Source organism: Capra hircus, chromosome 15 (genome assembly GCF_001704415.2).
Source record: "Capra hircus breed San Clemente chromosome 15, ASM170441v1, whole genome shotgun sequence".
NCBI classification, from domain to species: Eukaryota; Metazoa; Chordata; class Mammalia; order Artiodactyla; family Bovidae; genus Capra; species Capra hircus.
Genome location: NC_030822.1, coordinates 58,467,045 through 58,481,715, shown reverse-complemented (window position 1 = coordinate 58,481,715; position 14,671 = coordinate 58,467,045). Strand labels below are relative to the sequence as shown.

General features: G+C 42.7%; 1 protein-coding gene across 1 annotated transcript in view; it reads left to right on the top strand.

Moving 5' to 3' along the window:
• Positions 1 to 14,671, top strand: part of TTC12 (tetratricopeptide repeat domain 12) — a 49,132-nt gene that overhangs the window by 12,835 nt on the left and 21,626 nt on the right. Inside the window, exons 6-7 of the mRNA XM_013969564.2 lie at positions 3,905 to 3,964; positions 8,861 to 8,932. Coding sequence (XP_013825018.2) covers positions 3,905 to 3,964; positions 8,861 to 8,932 — 132 coding nt within the window. The remainder of the gene's footprint in view (positions 1 to 3,904; positions 3,965 to 8,860; positions 8,933 to 14,671) is intronic.

Here is a 14,671-nt window from a genome sequence, read left to right as displayed (position 1 = left end):
ACAGCAGCCCACCAGGCTCCACCGTCCCTGGGATTCTCCAGGCAAGAACACTGGAGTGGGTTGCCATTTCCTTCTCCACTGCATGAAAGTGAAAAGTGAAAGTGAAGTCACTGAGTCGTGTCCAACTCTCAGTGACCCCATGGACTGCAGCCTACCAGGCTCCTCCGTCCATGGGATTTTCCAGGCAAGAGTACAGGAGTGGGGTGCCATTACCTTCTCCGATACTTCCATTTAATATCAAAGATGAGCTCAAATTTCTGGAACATCAGATAAAAATCATTACCTTGATGTTTATCATCTACTCCTTAATGAAGGGATGAGATGAATAGTTTTCAGTTGAAACAGAAATGTCACCTGTGACCTTATCTTTGAAAAGCGCTTGAGTTTGTGTATGGGAGAGCTGTCTCCTGGCCAGGCCTGAAAAATTGGCAGATTCGTGGACATGATTATCTGATGATCAGAGTATGTCAGCAGGACCTGGGTGAGATGAACTTGATGCCATGTCATTGACAAGGAGAGGATCCTCGTCAGCTCCAATTTTGTAACTCAGGATTAAGAATATCCTGCTGTGGTATGTTGAGGAAGAGTGCAAGAAATATGACGTCAGCCATCCAAAAAGTCTGGACAGTGACAATGATTTAATGATAAATAAAATCCAAGCACAACGTAAACTCATTAGTTCACCAGTTTGGATAAATCAGTCTCAAGTTGAGGTGTCATTTACCTATCCCCATTTGTGGAGAAAAAAATTATTATAAGGAAGAGAATCGGTAAATAAAATGGCCAGAGGTTGATTTTTGCCAGGTCCATTTTATCGCCCTCACAAGAGTATACACTTTTTGAGGGTAAAAACTGCCATATACTTTTCCCCCTAATGCTGTGCTTATAACCGATGTTCAATAAATCCTTATTAAGTTATATAACACTTGGTGGAGACACAGCAAGTCCATTTGAGGGAGTGAGGTTGCTGTTGACACATCAAAAGAAACAGCTAAATGCAAACAATTAATAATTATAGTTCTTTTCTATTTATCGCAGATTTGGTCTCCAAACCATTTACCTACTGATGCTTATTCAGTCTTGTTACTCTGAAGTTACTTGAAAGCTGTAAAACTGAATTGCCTTTAGAATGTTACATAATGCAGACTTACATGTAATTCAGATGGTCTATACCCTGATTAATCTAAATTAGTTACATTTTTACTGTACTCAAGTTTAAGCAGAACTTTGATTAGTTCTGGAGAACCACATTAAGAATGACTGTGGACAAAAATAGGTAATGCAATGAAAAGCTTTAGGGAGGCAAGTCCTTCCTCTTTCCCCAAAGAGAAAGCTTATTCAGAGACAAATAAATGCAAAATGTGCTGCCTGGCGTTAGCAACCATTTGAACCACTGACTATTTTTAAAATGCCTCCCTGTATGTATGCGGTGTTAGAAAACACTTAATAAGGACCCTGTGAATTGAGTGTCGCTGCTTGCTAGGGAGCAAACCTACCCTTTCATCGCTTTGTTTTTCTCCCGGAGTTAATGTTATGATCAATAGATTGCTGGTGTAATTTAGATAAATCAGGAGTTTAATTGCCATTTGGAAAAGTCATTCTTTTCAAAATGTGGAAAAACAAAAGCAAACAGGAAATTTCGAGGGTATTGAGTCCAAGCTTTAAAAAAGAAAGAGAAGGAAAAGTGAAAGGCTGTGTAGAGAAGTTGTTGAAGCCCATACAGAGTCTGCATCCTGAATGACAATGCCATGAAGTCATGACCAGAGTTGTCTAGAAGGATGCTAGTTTCTTCCTCACATCCTCTGACTTCCAAATGAAACCCCAAAGCCAGAGGAAAGGACAGTGCTTTATATAGAACAGAAAGCTCAAAGAGTCATCATCTTCAATTAGTACCGAATCCCTATTAATGAAAGCACTGCCTAGCAGCTTCCTTTCTATTGGTACAAAGAGCTGCCCAGCAGAAATTCCATTAACCTGCTGTTGCCTGCACCCCCCTCACTTTGGTTGACTGCTTAGATTTCTTGTGAATTATAACACTAACTCATAATTAGCTTGTCCATGTAGACATCTCATCCGATGTATTGTTCAGAATGTCACGGTTCCCTGGTACAGTTTTGGTCATGGGCAAACCTCCATGGAGTATTGGATCTGTTGTTGGTGACTAATGGGACCCTAGGGCCTGGTTTTCCTTTCTTCCAACAGGGTGATCACTGCTGCTTCTTAGGAAACTTTCTGAAAGAAGAGCACTTAAGGTCTACTTTGTGCATCTTGATAAGAATTTATTAAGCATCTTTCATATCCAGTAATTAATACAGAGGGTTTAATAGCCTTGGTGCAGACTTTCATTTGCTTATATGCCACAGTTCTTGGAAACTGTAAATGATCTAAATTCTTAAGTTTGTTCAGTTTGAGTGAATCACAGAATTCTGAGTTAATGCCTGATTTTCAAGATTTTCCCCAATTGTAGGGGATCCCAGAAGAGAGCTGCAAGGCATTTGAAACCAAGGGCTCCTACATGAGCTCATTTCCTGTATGAGCTCATTTCCTGTATAAACTCCTCCTTCTTGCTGCCCTCAGGAAGAAAGAAGCAAAGCTTTATCTCGATCATATTTTGGTAACAGCTTTATTGAGGTACAGTTGCTATAACCAATAATTCCCCTGTTGAAAATGTACAACTCAGTGGTTTCTATCCACAGGGTTGTGCAACCCTCACCACAACTGATTTTAAAAAAACATTTTCGTCATCCCCCAAAGAACCCCATACCCTTTAAGCTCCTTAATCCTTTTGTCCTCCCCCACACCAGCCCTAGGTCACCACTAATCTACGTTCTGTCTCTATACACCTCTATTCACCTGACTGCTCTGAGCTTTTCATGTCAATGACATCATACAGTATTTATCCTTATGTGTCTGGCTTCTTCTGTTCCAGTGTTTTCAGGGGGCATCCACGTTGGAGTATGCATCAGTACTCCATTCCTGTTTATTGCCAAATATTTTATTGTGTGAATCTACTGCATTTTATTTACCCATTCATAAGCTGATGGACATTTGAGTTATTTCTGCTTTCTGGCTATTATAAGTAATGCTGCTCTGAACATTGGCATGCAACTTTTTGCATGAACATATACATATAGTCCCCTTGGCTATATACCCAGGAGTGAAATTGCTGTATCATATGGCACCTCCGTGTTTTACGTTTTGAGGAAATGTTAGACTGTCTCCCAGAATCACTGCAGTTCCCACCAGCAGTGTATGAGTGCTCTGATTGCCTACATCCTCACCAACACTCATCATTATCTGTCTTTTTGATCCCCTTTCCCATTTGGTTTCCTTCTGGGACATTCACAGCAGGGTAGGCTCCAGGAGCTGGCTTTTCCTTTGGAGGGGTGTTTAGTGTGCTGGGGCTTTTCTGTTTGCCCCCCAGATCCTTCTGTGCCCTGGGGGACTGACCTCTGTGGACTGGCCTCTTGGCTCCCCAGCTTTCTAACTTCCATTTGGCCAGTGAGATCAGAAGGAAGGAGGAAAGTGAACGGGGGCTTTCTCCTCCAGCTTCCGCTCTACTAAAGGCCTCAGCTCCTCTTAAGCAGCCTTCTTCACAAAGCAGCCCTCTTCAGTTTTGTCCGTTACCCCTCCCTCTGCCCCTTCAGGTCCGGCAGTGGTGCTGGCTGGCCACTGCTAGTCTCCGTCTGCCCTGCACTCACCCTGTAAATAGTCCCTTTATTAAACTCCCCGGTTACCCAGGATGAGTGCCATCTGTTTCCTGCTGGGGCCCTGATTGGTGCAGGCAGGGACCAGTTATTAACACTTCTCACCACTCGCTCCTGCCCGACTGCTCTTTCTGCGTTGACTGAAGACTGCTGGCTGCAGGACTGTGTGTGAACAGCAGCTATTTGTGTCTTTACAGGCTTACATCAAACTTGGGGACTACCGGAAGGCACTGGTGGATTGTGACTGGGCTCTGAAGGTAAGAAGATTGTTTCCTCTTCCACATGATGGAGGTGGGATTGCTCAAGGCCGAGTGTCTCAGTCCTGAATAGAGGGGAGCGGTGGTCGTATCATAGTGGAAAGTGATGTCGACGCTGCAGTCAGAGCCTCGGTTTCCTCATCTGTAAAATGGGAGAGAATAAGATTGTTGTGAGGGTTATGATAACACCTGTGGTACCTCACCCAGAGGAAGTACGCTAGAGAAACTGTTGTTAACACTGGCTTTCCAGGGTTTTATCACAATGGGTCACCCTTTACTGTTGTGTTAGCAGACGCTTTGCTCCTTGTGATAGTGGAGATGCGTCTTGCACTTTCTAGAGCCAACCTGGGGGGCTTGTTTCTGCCATGTGGTCATTCTTCCTCATCAGCTCATCCTTTTCCCCTCCAGCTCTGATCATTTAGAAATGTCTATTAGCACACCTCTTTGTAGAAAAATAATCCGAAGCAAGATTTTCTGTTGTTCCGCCTGGATGCTAGTCAGGCCTCAGGCAGATAGCGTAATACTGTGCATGGTATTTCTGCCAAAATAGATAATCGAAGGTGGAGAGAAGGAAGGACTGTTGGTGGAAATCTTAGAAGGGTTTTTAAAAGAGAAATGTCATGATCATTTCTTTGGAACATTATTTCAGATGACTAAATATTTAAATAACCCTTAATCCACATTCCCCCAAGTTACTCTGTCACAGGGGGCTTTAACTAAATAATCAAAACCAGTGCCTCTCCACCTTCCTTGCCAACGTGCTAACAGAAGGAACATGAGCCCCTGGAGGGTCTAAAAGCAGAGAGCATGAAATTTCTTCTCAGATGCAAATTATTTCTAGGAGCCCTTGGTGGCTCAGACGGTAAAAAGTCTGTCTGCAGTGCGGGAGACCCGGGTTCGATCCCTGTGTTGGGAAGATCCCCTGGAGAAGGAAATGGCAACCCACTCTGGTATTCTTGCCTGAAGACCCCCATGGACTGAGGAGCCTAGCAGGCTACAGTCCATAGGGTCACAAAGAGTTGGACAAAACTGAGCAACTTCACTATATCTTGGAAATCCTCTCAAATTTTGCACTGCATACCATTAAATGTATCTATTTGTTTTACTATAACCATGTTAGTTTAAATAACTTATAATCAAGTAAAGTTGAAGTGCCAGGAAAATATGTCAGGTTTATCCTGGTCTTAGTTTCCCCGGTCCAGCCTAACCCAGCCTAGTGAGTGGGCGTGGCCCATCCAAGAGCTCCTCGCCACAGCAGCACGTTGGCCCCGCCTACTTCCTTACTTTCTATTGAGAAGGTAAGCAAGGAATTTGAAACTCAACTTTACTAGTAACGGTTTCTAAAACACGACGGTCTCTCCAAAACAGACATCTGGAGTGCTTGGTTTCTTTACCCCCTAGAAGATATGGTGCAGGAAACACCTTGTCCCATGGCATCGTGACAGTCTAATCGATGAGAACTGCCCAAAGCTGGCGCCTTCAGGTTCTTCATGGTTCCGGCAGAGATCTGCTAGCCTGTTATGTAGCTTTATGTGATCATGATTTTTTTTTTTTTCTGCTATCATCTGTAAGAGAAGAGAAAGGCAAGGGCATTTTCCTCTGGTATTTTAGCAACAAGAGCAAAAGTTGTGTCTCTGCTCGCTGGCTGTGAACTATCTCATTGGAGCCTCATAGCCTTCTGTTCTGGTCAACACCACAGTTATCCTTATCTTTCTAACAAGGAAGTTGAACCTCAGAGATTAATTAAGTAAACTGCACAGGATCACATTGCCCACGTTGGCATCGCCGTAGGCTGATGCCCTGAGCCGTTGACTGTAAACACCTCTCCATGGAAACTGGAAACCCCGTCATCCCTGGGCGTGGCTCTCACGTGGCAGAAACAAGATCTCGTGGGGCTTCTCATGAGTATCTTTTCTGATCTGAAAAAGCCCAAAGAGTTAATCACAGCCTAAGGGTGATTCAGCACGACATGCTGGCCTGTTCCCAAATGTTAATTGAAGCACCGTGTGATGAACGGTGAGACCGAAGCAGAGCTGGCCCAGCACAGCTGATGCCCAGCAGCCAACCTTGATAAGAGCCCAGCGAGGCTCCCTGTTGCACAGGACTGGGTGAACACTTGGAGGGCTGGGGAGAAAAATGGATGAGGAGATCTAAAAACTAACAATGGTTGGCTCCACATGGAAGCTGTGAATCAAAAGAAAAAGTTTCACATTTTAAAATATCAGTAGTGAATGTCAGTGGCACTCCGTTATTAATAGTATTAGTACTTTCATGCCAATTCGGTATTTTTGACACCTGTGAATTGGCAGCGACAAGCACATGTGATGATATTTGAAGGCCCATGTTCCTTGTCAGGGAAGATAAGGCAGTGAAGCGGGTTTCAATTAGGATCAGAATCATTTCTTTCTTGGCAGAACTCTTCCTTCACAATAAAAGACATCTTCCTCTGAAGTCCTTTTAAGGGGATCTGGGGTTTGCCTGAGAGAGTCCTGGTGAGAGTTGACACCTCATCAAAGGAGGAAAGGCCTATTAGTGAGAAAGCGCCTGAGCGGCCCCTGGTGGTAGTGTCTGCGGGGGCGTGGCCACAATACACCCGGTCAGGAGGGCACAGTGGGGCTCCCTTTCCCCTGCTGGAACCCTGATGCCTGCCAGGGAAGGCGCCGCCGTGAGCAGATGGCTTCTGTGAGCTTCCTTTCCCTTTAGACGGTCTTCTTCCTGCTTCCTTAGTTCCATCCTGTGTGAGTTCTGCAAGGGTTCACTCCGCAGCTCCCTGCGTTTCTTCTTCCTGAAGTTTCTCCTTCAAAGCTCTTGTCTCCTCTCCTGGGTTCAACGCTCATCCCTGCCAGTGGCTGTCACGCCTGCATTTCAGCTGCCCCCATCCCCACATTTTGGCTGCCCCCACCCCCAAAGTTTTCCATGTGATTGTCCTGGCATCCTCTGAAATGCAGTATGTCTTTGTTAGACTACAGTAAGTCCCCTACATAGGAACAAGTTCCGTTCCAGGAGTGCGTTCATAAATCCAATATGTTCATAAGTCCAATAATGTTAGCCATGGTACCCAACTAACACAGTTGGCTATATAGTACTGTGCTAATAGGTTTCACACAAATAATGCGTAAAAAGCAAACAAACAGAAAATAAAGAAAACATTTTTGATCTTAGAGTACAGTACCTTGAAAAGTACAGTAGTACGGTACAACAGCTGGCATATGGGGCTGGCAAGGAGTGAACAGGCAAGCGTTCCTGACTGGAGGAGGGAGAGGGGGGAGATGGTAGCGATGAAGGATCATCAGACACAGGAGGCAGAGGGCGAGCTGCAGTTTCACTCACGCCTGACGTGGGTGGCACGGGGTCTGGTTCCCTGCTGGAACCAGAGGCACATTTGCACCTTTGAAAGTTAGCAACTTGAAGGTTCGCATGTAGGGGACTTACTGTGTATCTCCTCAGAGTGGATTTCCTCCTGAATTGTACTAGCACTTCTCTGGAGGAGATCGGTGTGATTCCTAAGCCTTTGGGTCCTGGAGTCCAATGGCTAGATCTTAATCCCAGTTCTTCCACTTAGGGTCTGTGTGACCTTAAACCTCTCTGACCCCTGGTTTCCTCATCTGTGAAATGGGAGTAATAACTGTATCTACTTCATAGAGTTGCTATAAGGTTTACATAAGATCATTCTTATGAACCATATGGTCAGGACTGAAAATAATGATTAATATTATTACCGTCATTCACTTAGCAAGGAATCAGGAAATTATATTCATGAAAATGCATCTATAAAGGGCTCTTCAAATGTAATGATTATTGTTACCCCTGCTATTATTCTTTAGCTTTTCTTAAATTTTCCTTTTTGCCCTGAAATGGATTGCTTTTCTTATAAATGCAGCAACAGCAGCTAACACTCTGTTACCTGGTATTGCATTGTTTTATACACGTTCTCTCCTGACAGCAGCCCAGAAGAAACACTATTATGATCTCCACTTTGCAGATGAGGACAATGAACCTCAGAAAAACTGGGGGGCATGGCCAGTGTGCTGCTTCTTGTGAGGGGCAGACAGGGCTTCACCCAGGACTTTCTAGACTCCTGAGCTTGGACTCGCTCTGTACCTATACATGCCTGACATCATCTGACCCAGCACAAGGCCTGGCACATAAAAGGGGTTCAGTGAATTAACTGGATGCTCTAAGTTTCTGTCTTTGCGCTACATCATTCCCTCTGTAGTTATAGTAATTCAGAGCAGACCAGTGCAGGGCCCCTTGCGCAAGCAGTATTGTTTCAGCCATAAAGTTCATACGCTTTGAAGGGGGCTCGCTTGCTGGTCATAAGTGATACAAACGCAAGTTCCCGGTGTATATGTTGTAGTTTATTTCAAGGGAGGAACTCGCCAGGCTTCCTAAGATGTAATAGTAACCCAGAGTAAATTTTCCTACCTTCTAATAAACCAGTGATTCTCAAACTTGGTTGCACATTTATATCACCTGGAGAGTTTAAAAAATTATCAATGCCTTGGTCCTACCCATGAGTATAATTTAATTGCTGTGGGTTTCAGCTGGGCTGTCAGGATTTTTTCACAAGCACCCCCAGGTGATTCTAATGTTAAACCAGGGTCTAAAGCTCTTCTAAACGAAGCGTTTCTGGTTTGTTTCCTGGTTGAGTTTCATTAAATAGAAATGAAAACTGGCAAGTATCATGAATTAATTTGATAGAGGGCTTACTTGTGCATCCAGGCTCCTTGCAAGCATCAATTATTTTGGTCACAGATGCACAGAAAAAGTCTTAATTGTCAACTCTGGTGACTGTCCTGAGAATCAAAGTGCTGCCCTAACCCTATTAGCTGGGCAGTTGGTGCTAATAATTTCAAATCTTCCAAAACATCTGATCAGTGATTCTCTTTTATGCAGTGTGATGAAAAATGCACAAAAGCATATTTCCACATGGGAAAAGCCCACCTAGCCCTGAAGAACTACAGTGTGGTAAGTGCAAGAGGAAGCTTAAGTGGTATGCTTAATCTCGGAGCAGTGCTTCAGAGTGTCTCAGAGCAGAGCCACATTCCTCCAAGTTGATGAGATGTTAATCCATGGTTTAGTATTTTCCACAGGAGATCTTAGAGTTGGGAAGGATATTGAGTGTCATCTGGTACAGCCCCGCCTGCCGTAGGAAACCTCTTCTGCAGTGTCTTCTCCCAGCCCCGGGAGGAGCATCTCTGGAGAGAAAAGACATAAGCAAAAAGATGAAAAACCAAAATTCACTTGTGATCTCATCACCAGAAAGCAGCCATGCAGATATATGTACACACTGAGATATATTTTGTAATAGCAGCTTTCAGTTCAGTTTAGTCACTCAGTTGTGTCTGATTCTTTGTGACCCCATCAACCACAGCATGCCAGGCCTCCCTGTCCATCACCAACTCCCAGAGTTCACTCAAACTCATGTGCATTGAGTTGGTGATGCCATCCAGTCATCTCATCCTGGGTCGTCCCCTTCTCCTCCTGCCCCCAATCCCTCCCAACATCAGAGTCTTTTCCAATGAGTCAACTCTTAGCATGAGGTGGCCAAAGTACTGGAGTTTCAGCTTTAGCATCATTCCTTCCAAAGAACACCCAGGGCTGATCTCCTTCAGAATGGACTGGTTGGATCCCCTTGCAGTCCAAGGGACTCTCAAGAGTCTTCTCCAACACCACAGTTCAAAAGCATCAATTCTTCGGCATTCAGCCTTCTTCACAGTCCAACTCTCACACCCATACATGACCGCTGGAAAAACCATAGCCTTGACTAGATGGACCTTTGTTGGTAAAGTAATGTCTCTGCTTTTCAATATGCTATCTAGGTTGGTCATAACTTTCCTTCCAAGGAGTAAACATCCTTTAATTTCATGGCTGCAGTCACCATCTGCAGTGATTTTGGAGCCCAAACAAACAGTCTGACACTGTTTCCACTGTGTCCCCATCTATTTGCCATGAAGTGATGGGACCAGATGCCATGATCTTCGTTTTCTGAATGTTGAGCTTTAAGCCAAGCTTTTCACTCTCCTCTTTCACTTTCATCAAGAGGCTTTTTAGCTCCTCTTTACTTTCTGCCATAAGGGTGGTGTCATCTGCATATCTGAGGTTATTGATATTTCTTCCAGCAATCTTGATTCCAGCTTGTGCTTCTTCCAGCCCAGCGTTTCTCATGATGTATAAGTTAAATAAGCAGGGTGACAATATACAGCCTTGACGTACTCCTTTTCCTATTTGGAACCAGTCTGTTGTTCCATGTCCAGTTCTAACTGTTGCTTCCTGACCTGCATATAGGTTTCTCAAGATAGCAGTTTTATTGAGATATAATTCAGGTGTCAAACGATTCTTCTACGGAAGATATACAACTCAGTGGTTTTTAGCATTTTGTCAGAATTGCGCAATCAACTTTAGAACATTTTTATCACCCACTAGAAGTCACTTCCCTTCCCTCCACCCCCACCCCCAGTTCACCCCTAGGCCACTAATAATCTACTGCTATCTTTATCCATTTGCCTGTTCTACACTATTCATATAAATAGAACTGTACAATTTGTGGTCTTTCATGACTGGCTTCTTTCACTTAGCATAATGTTTGCAAGTTTCATCCATGCTGTAATATATTAATATATATAGTACTTCATTTCTTTTATTGCCGAACAATATTCCATTGTATGGATATACCATATTTTATTTATCCACTCATCAGTTGAACGTGTGACTTATTCCCACTTTTGGCTATTATGAGCATCCATGTACTAGTTTTTGTATAGACACATGTTTACAGTCTATTTGGCTATACACCCAGAAGTAAAACTGATGAGTCGCATGATAACTCTGTGTTTAACCTTTGGAAGAACTGCCCATGTGATTTATGGAGTGGCTGCATCATTTGGCATTCTTGCCAGCAGTATATGTTTCTGATTTCTCCATGTCTCAGACAATACTTGCTATTTATTTGTCTTTTTTATTATACCCATCCTGATGAGTATACCACCTTATAGTGGTATTTCACAATTTTGATTTGCATTTCTCTGTTGGCTAATAATGTTGAACATCTTTTCATGTGCTTATTGACCATTTATATATCTTTGGAGAAATGTCTCTTCAGATCCTTTGTCTTTTTATGAATAGGTTGTCTTTTCATATTGAATATAATGTAATCAATCTGGTATAAATTTATATAACTATTCAATATAAAGTGATATAAATATTATCATAATATAATATTCCATATAAATTCTGGATACAAGTCAGTTATCAGATAAATGATTTAAAAATATTTTCTTCCATTCTATGTGTTATCTTTTCACTTCATAGCACAAAAGTGTTTTAATTTTGATGCAAGTCTATATTACCTAATTTTTTCCTTTGATCGCTTATGATTTTGATATCAAATCTAAGAAACCATTGCTTAACCCAAGATCTAAGAATTTTATGGCTTTAACACTTGTATTTAGATCTCTGATCCACTTCAAGTTAATTTTTGTATATAGTGTGAGGAAGTGATCCAATTTCATTCTTTTACATGTGACTATCCAGCCTCCTGAGAAATCTGTATGTAGGTCAATAAGCAACAGTTAGAACTGGACATGGGACAACAGACTGGTTCCAAATTGGGAAAGGAATACGTCAAGGCTATATATTGTCACCCTGCTTATGTAACTTATATGCAAAGTACATCATGCGAAATGCCAGGCTGGATGAAGCACAAGCTAGAATCAAGATTGCCGGGGGAAATATCAATAACCTCAGATATGCAGATGACATGACCCTTATGACAGTAAGTGAAGAGGAACTAAAGAACCTCTTGATGAAAGAGGAGAGTAAAAAAGCTGGCTTAAAACTCAAACATTCAAAAAACTAAGATCATGGCATCCAGTCCCATCAGTTCATGGCAAATAGATGGGGAAACAATGAAAACAGTGACAGACTTTATTTTCTTGGGCTCTAAAATCTGCAGATGGTGACTGCAGCCATGAAATTAAAAGATGCTTGCTCCTTGGAAGAAAAGCTATGAGCAACCTAGGTAGCATATTAAAAAGCAGAGACATTACTTTGCCAACAAAGGTCCATCTAGTGCAAACTATGATTTTTCCTATAGTCATGCATGGATGTGAGAGTTGGACTGTAAAGAAAGCTGAGTGCCAAAGAATTGATGCTTTTGAACTGTGGTGTTAGAGAAGACTCTTGAGAGTCTCTTGGACTGCAAGAAGATCAAACCAGTCAATCCTAAAGGAAATCCATCCTGAATATTTATTGGAAGGACTGATGCTGAAGCTGAAACTCTAATACTTTGGCCACCTGTTGCAAAGAACTGACTCCTTAGAGAAGACCCTGATGCTGGGAAAGATTGAAGGCAGGAGGCAAAGGGGATGACAGAGGATGAGATGGCTGGACGGCATCCCCAACTCAATGGACATGAGTTTGAGTAAACTCTGGGAGTTGGTGATGGACAAGGAGGCCTGGCGTGCTGCAGTCCATGGGGTCGCAAAGAGTCAGACACGACTGAGTGACTGAACTGAACTGAAATTCCTTATTTGTCTCTCTTCCCCCTTACCCCTTTGGTAACTATACGTTTTTTTCCTATGTCTGTAGGTATATTTCTATATAAGTTCATTGTGTCATTTTTTTTAGATTTCACATATAAGAAATATCATGATATTTATCTTTTCCTGGCTTACTTCACTTGGTATGATAATTTCTAGGTCTGTCCATGTTGATGCAAAGGGAATTATTTTATTCTTTTTTATGGCTGAGTAATATAAATAATAAATGCTGGAGAGGGTGTGGAGAGAAAGTTACCCTCCTGCATTGTTGGTGGGAATGTAAATTGGGCAACAGTGTGGAGGTTCCTCAAAAACACTAAAAACAGAGCTACCTTAGGATCCCATAATCCCACTCCTGAGCATATATCCAGGGAAAGTCATAATTCGAAAAGATGCATGCACCCCAGTGTTCATTGTAGCACTATTTACAATAGCCAAGATATGTAACCAGCCTAAATGCCCATTGACAGATGAATGAATGAAGAAAATGTGGTATATTTATACAATGGAGTGTTATTCAGACAGATGGAATTTTAATGGAGATTGGACTGAATTGCATTGAATATCGTTAATAATATTAAGGCTTCCAATCCATGAACATGAGATATCTTTCTATTTACAAGGTATTATATGTTTAATAAGAAATTGCCTTCCATTGTACATTAAAAAAATTATTCTCTGTTGGATTTTAATTCAAAAATAATACAAACTTATCATAATAAAGTCAAATAATAGAAAGGCAAAAAGGAAAATGTTAATCCCCTGTCCACCAAATTCCATTTATTCACTCATTTATTCAGTGAATTAATTCACTTAGCAAATATTTAATGTATACTCTGTGTCCCAGGCACTGTTCTAGGCAGCAGGAATGCAGTAGCAAGCAAGACAAAATCCTTGACTCCCTTTCTTGCAGTGAGGGTGACCTGTCACAAGATAGAAACCAAATAAGTAGAAGTATGGTACGTTAGATAGTGATCAGTGTCCCTGAGAAAACTAAATTGGGAAGTGGTGAAGGTGAGACTGGTTTTATAGAGTGGCCAGGGAAAGATTCTCAGAAGGAAACGAGGGCATGGAGTGAGGAAGCCCTGTGGATATTCAGGGGAGGAATGGTCCACATAGACAGATGGTCAGAATGGAGTGAGCAAGGAGGGTGAGAGAAGATACGGTGAGCCTGTGGGAGTATGTGAGGGACTGCTGCCCTGGGGCCCTACAGGGTTTTCGAAGGACCTGGACTTTTATTTTGAATGCCCTGGGAACCATCAGAATGTTTTGAGTAAAGAAGCGAAATGATTTGAGTTGTATTTTAAAGGGTCACTCTGCTGTGGTGGGCTGCAGTCCATGGGGTCGCTGAGGGTCGGACACAACTGAGCGACTTCACTTTCGCTTTTCACTTTCATGCATTGGAGAAGGAAATGGCAACCCACTGCAGTGTTCTTGCCTGGAAAATCCCAGGGACGGGGGAGCCTGGTGGACTGCCGTCTCTGGGATCGCACAGAGTCGGATACGACTGAAGCGACTTAACAGCAGCAGCAGCAGCAGCTGTATTGAGAATGTATCTTGACATGGTAAGAAAAGGACAGAAAACCAGTCAGAAGGCTGTTGCAACAGATTATCCAAGTGAGAGGTGGTGATGGCTTGGACCAGGTTGCTGACAGTGAAGGTGGTGAGAAGTGAGGGGTTCTGCTTACATGCTGACAGTGAAGTCAACAAGAATTACTGATAGATTAGAGCTAGGGTTAAAAAGAAGTTGGGAACGGGGACATTGTCTTAGTCCTTTGGGGTTCCATAGCCCAGGTGGCTTATACAACAAAGGTTTATCTCTCCCAGTTCTGAGAAGTCCAAGATCAAGATGCTGGCAAATTCAGAGTCTGATGAGGGCCTGTGTCCTAGTTCATAAGCAGCCAGCAAAAGCAAGGAAGCTCTCTGGGGACGGCTCCACCTCATGACCCAGTCGCCTCCCAGAGCCCACATGTCCAGATCCATCACACTGGGGATTAGGTTTCAACATGAATTTTGGGAAGATCCAAACATTCAATCTATTACAGTTACCATGTTCGATATCCTGCAGCACTCTTCCCTGTTTTAATGTGATTTTTTTCAGTTTATTTCTTAATCCTGATCTTCTGGATGAGTGTTGAGCCTTTAAGATATCTGAGAATCATTCCCC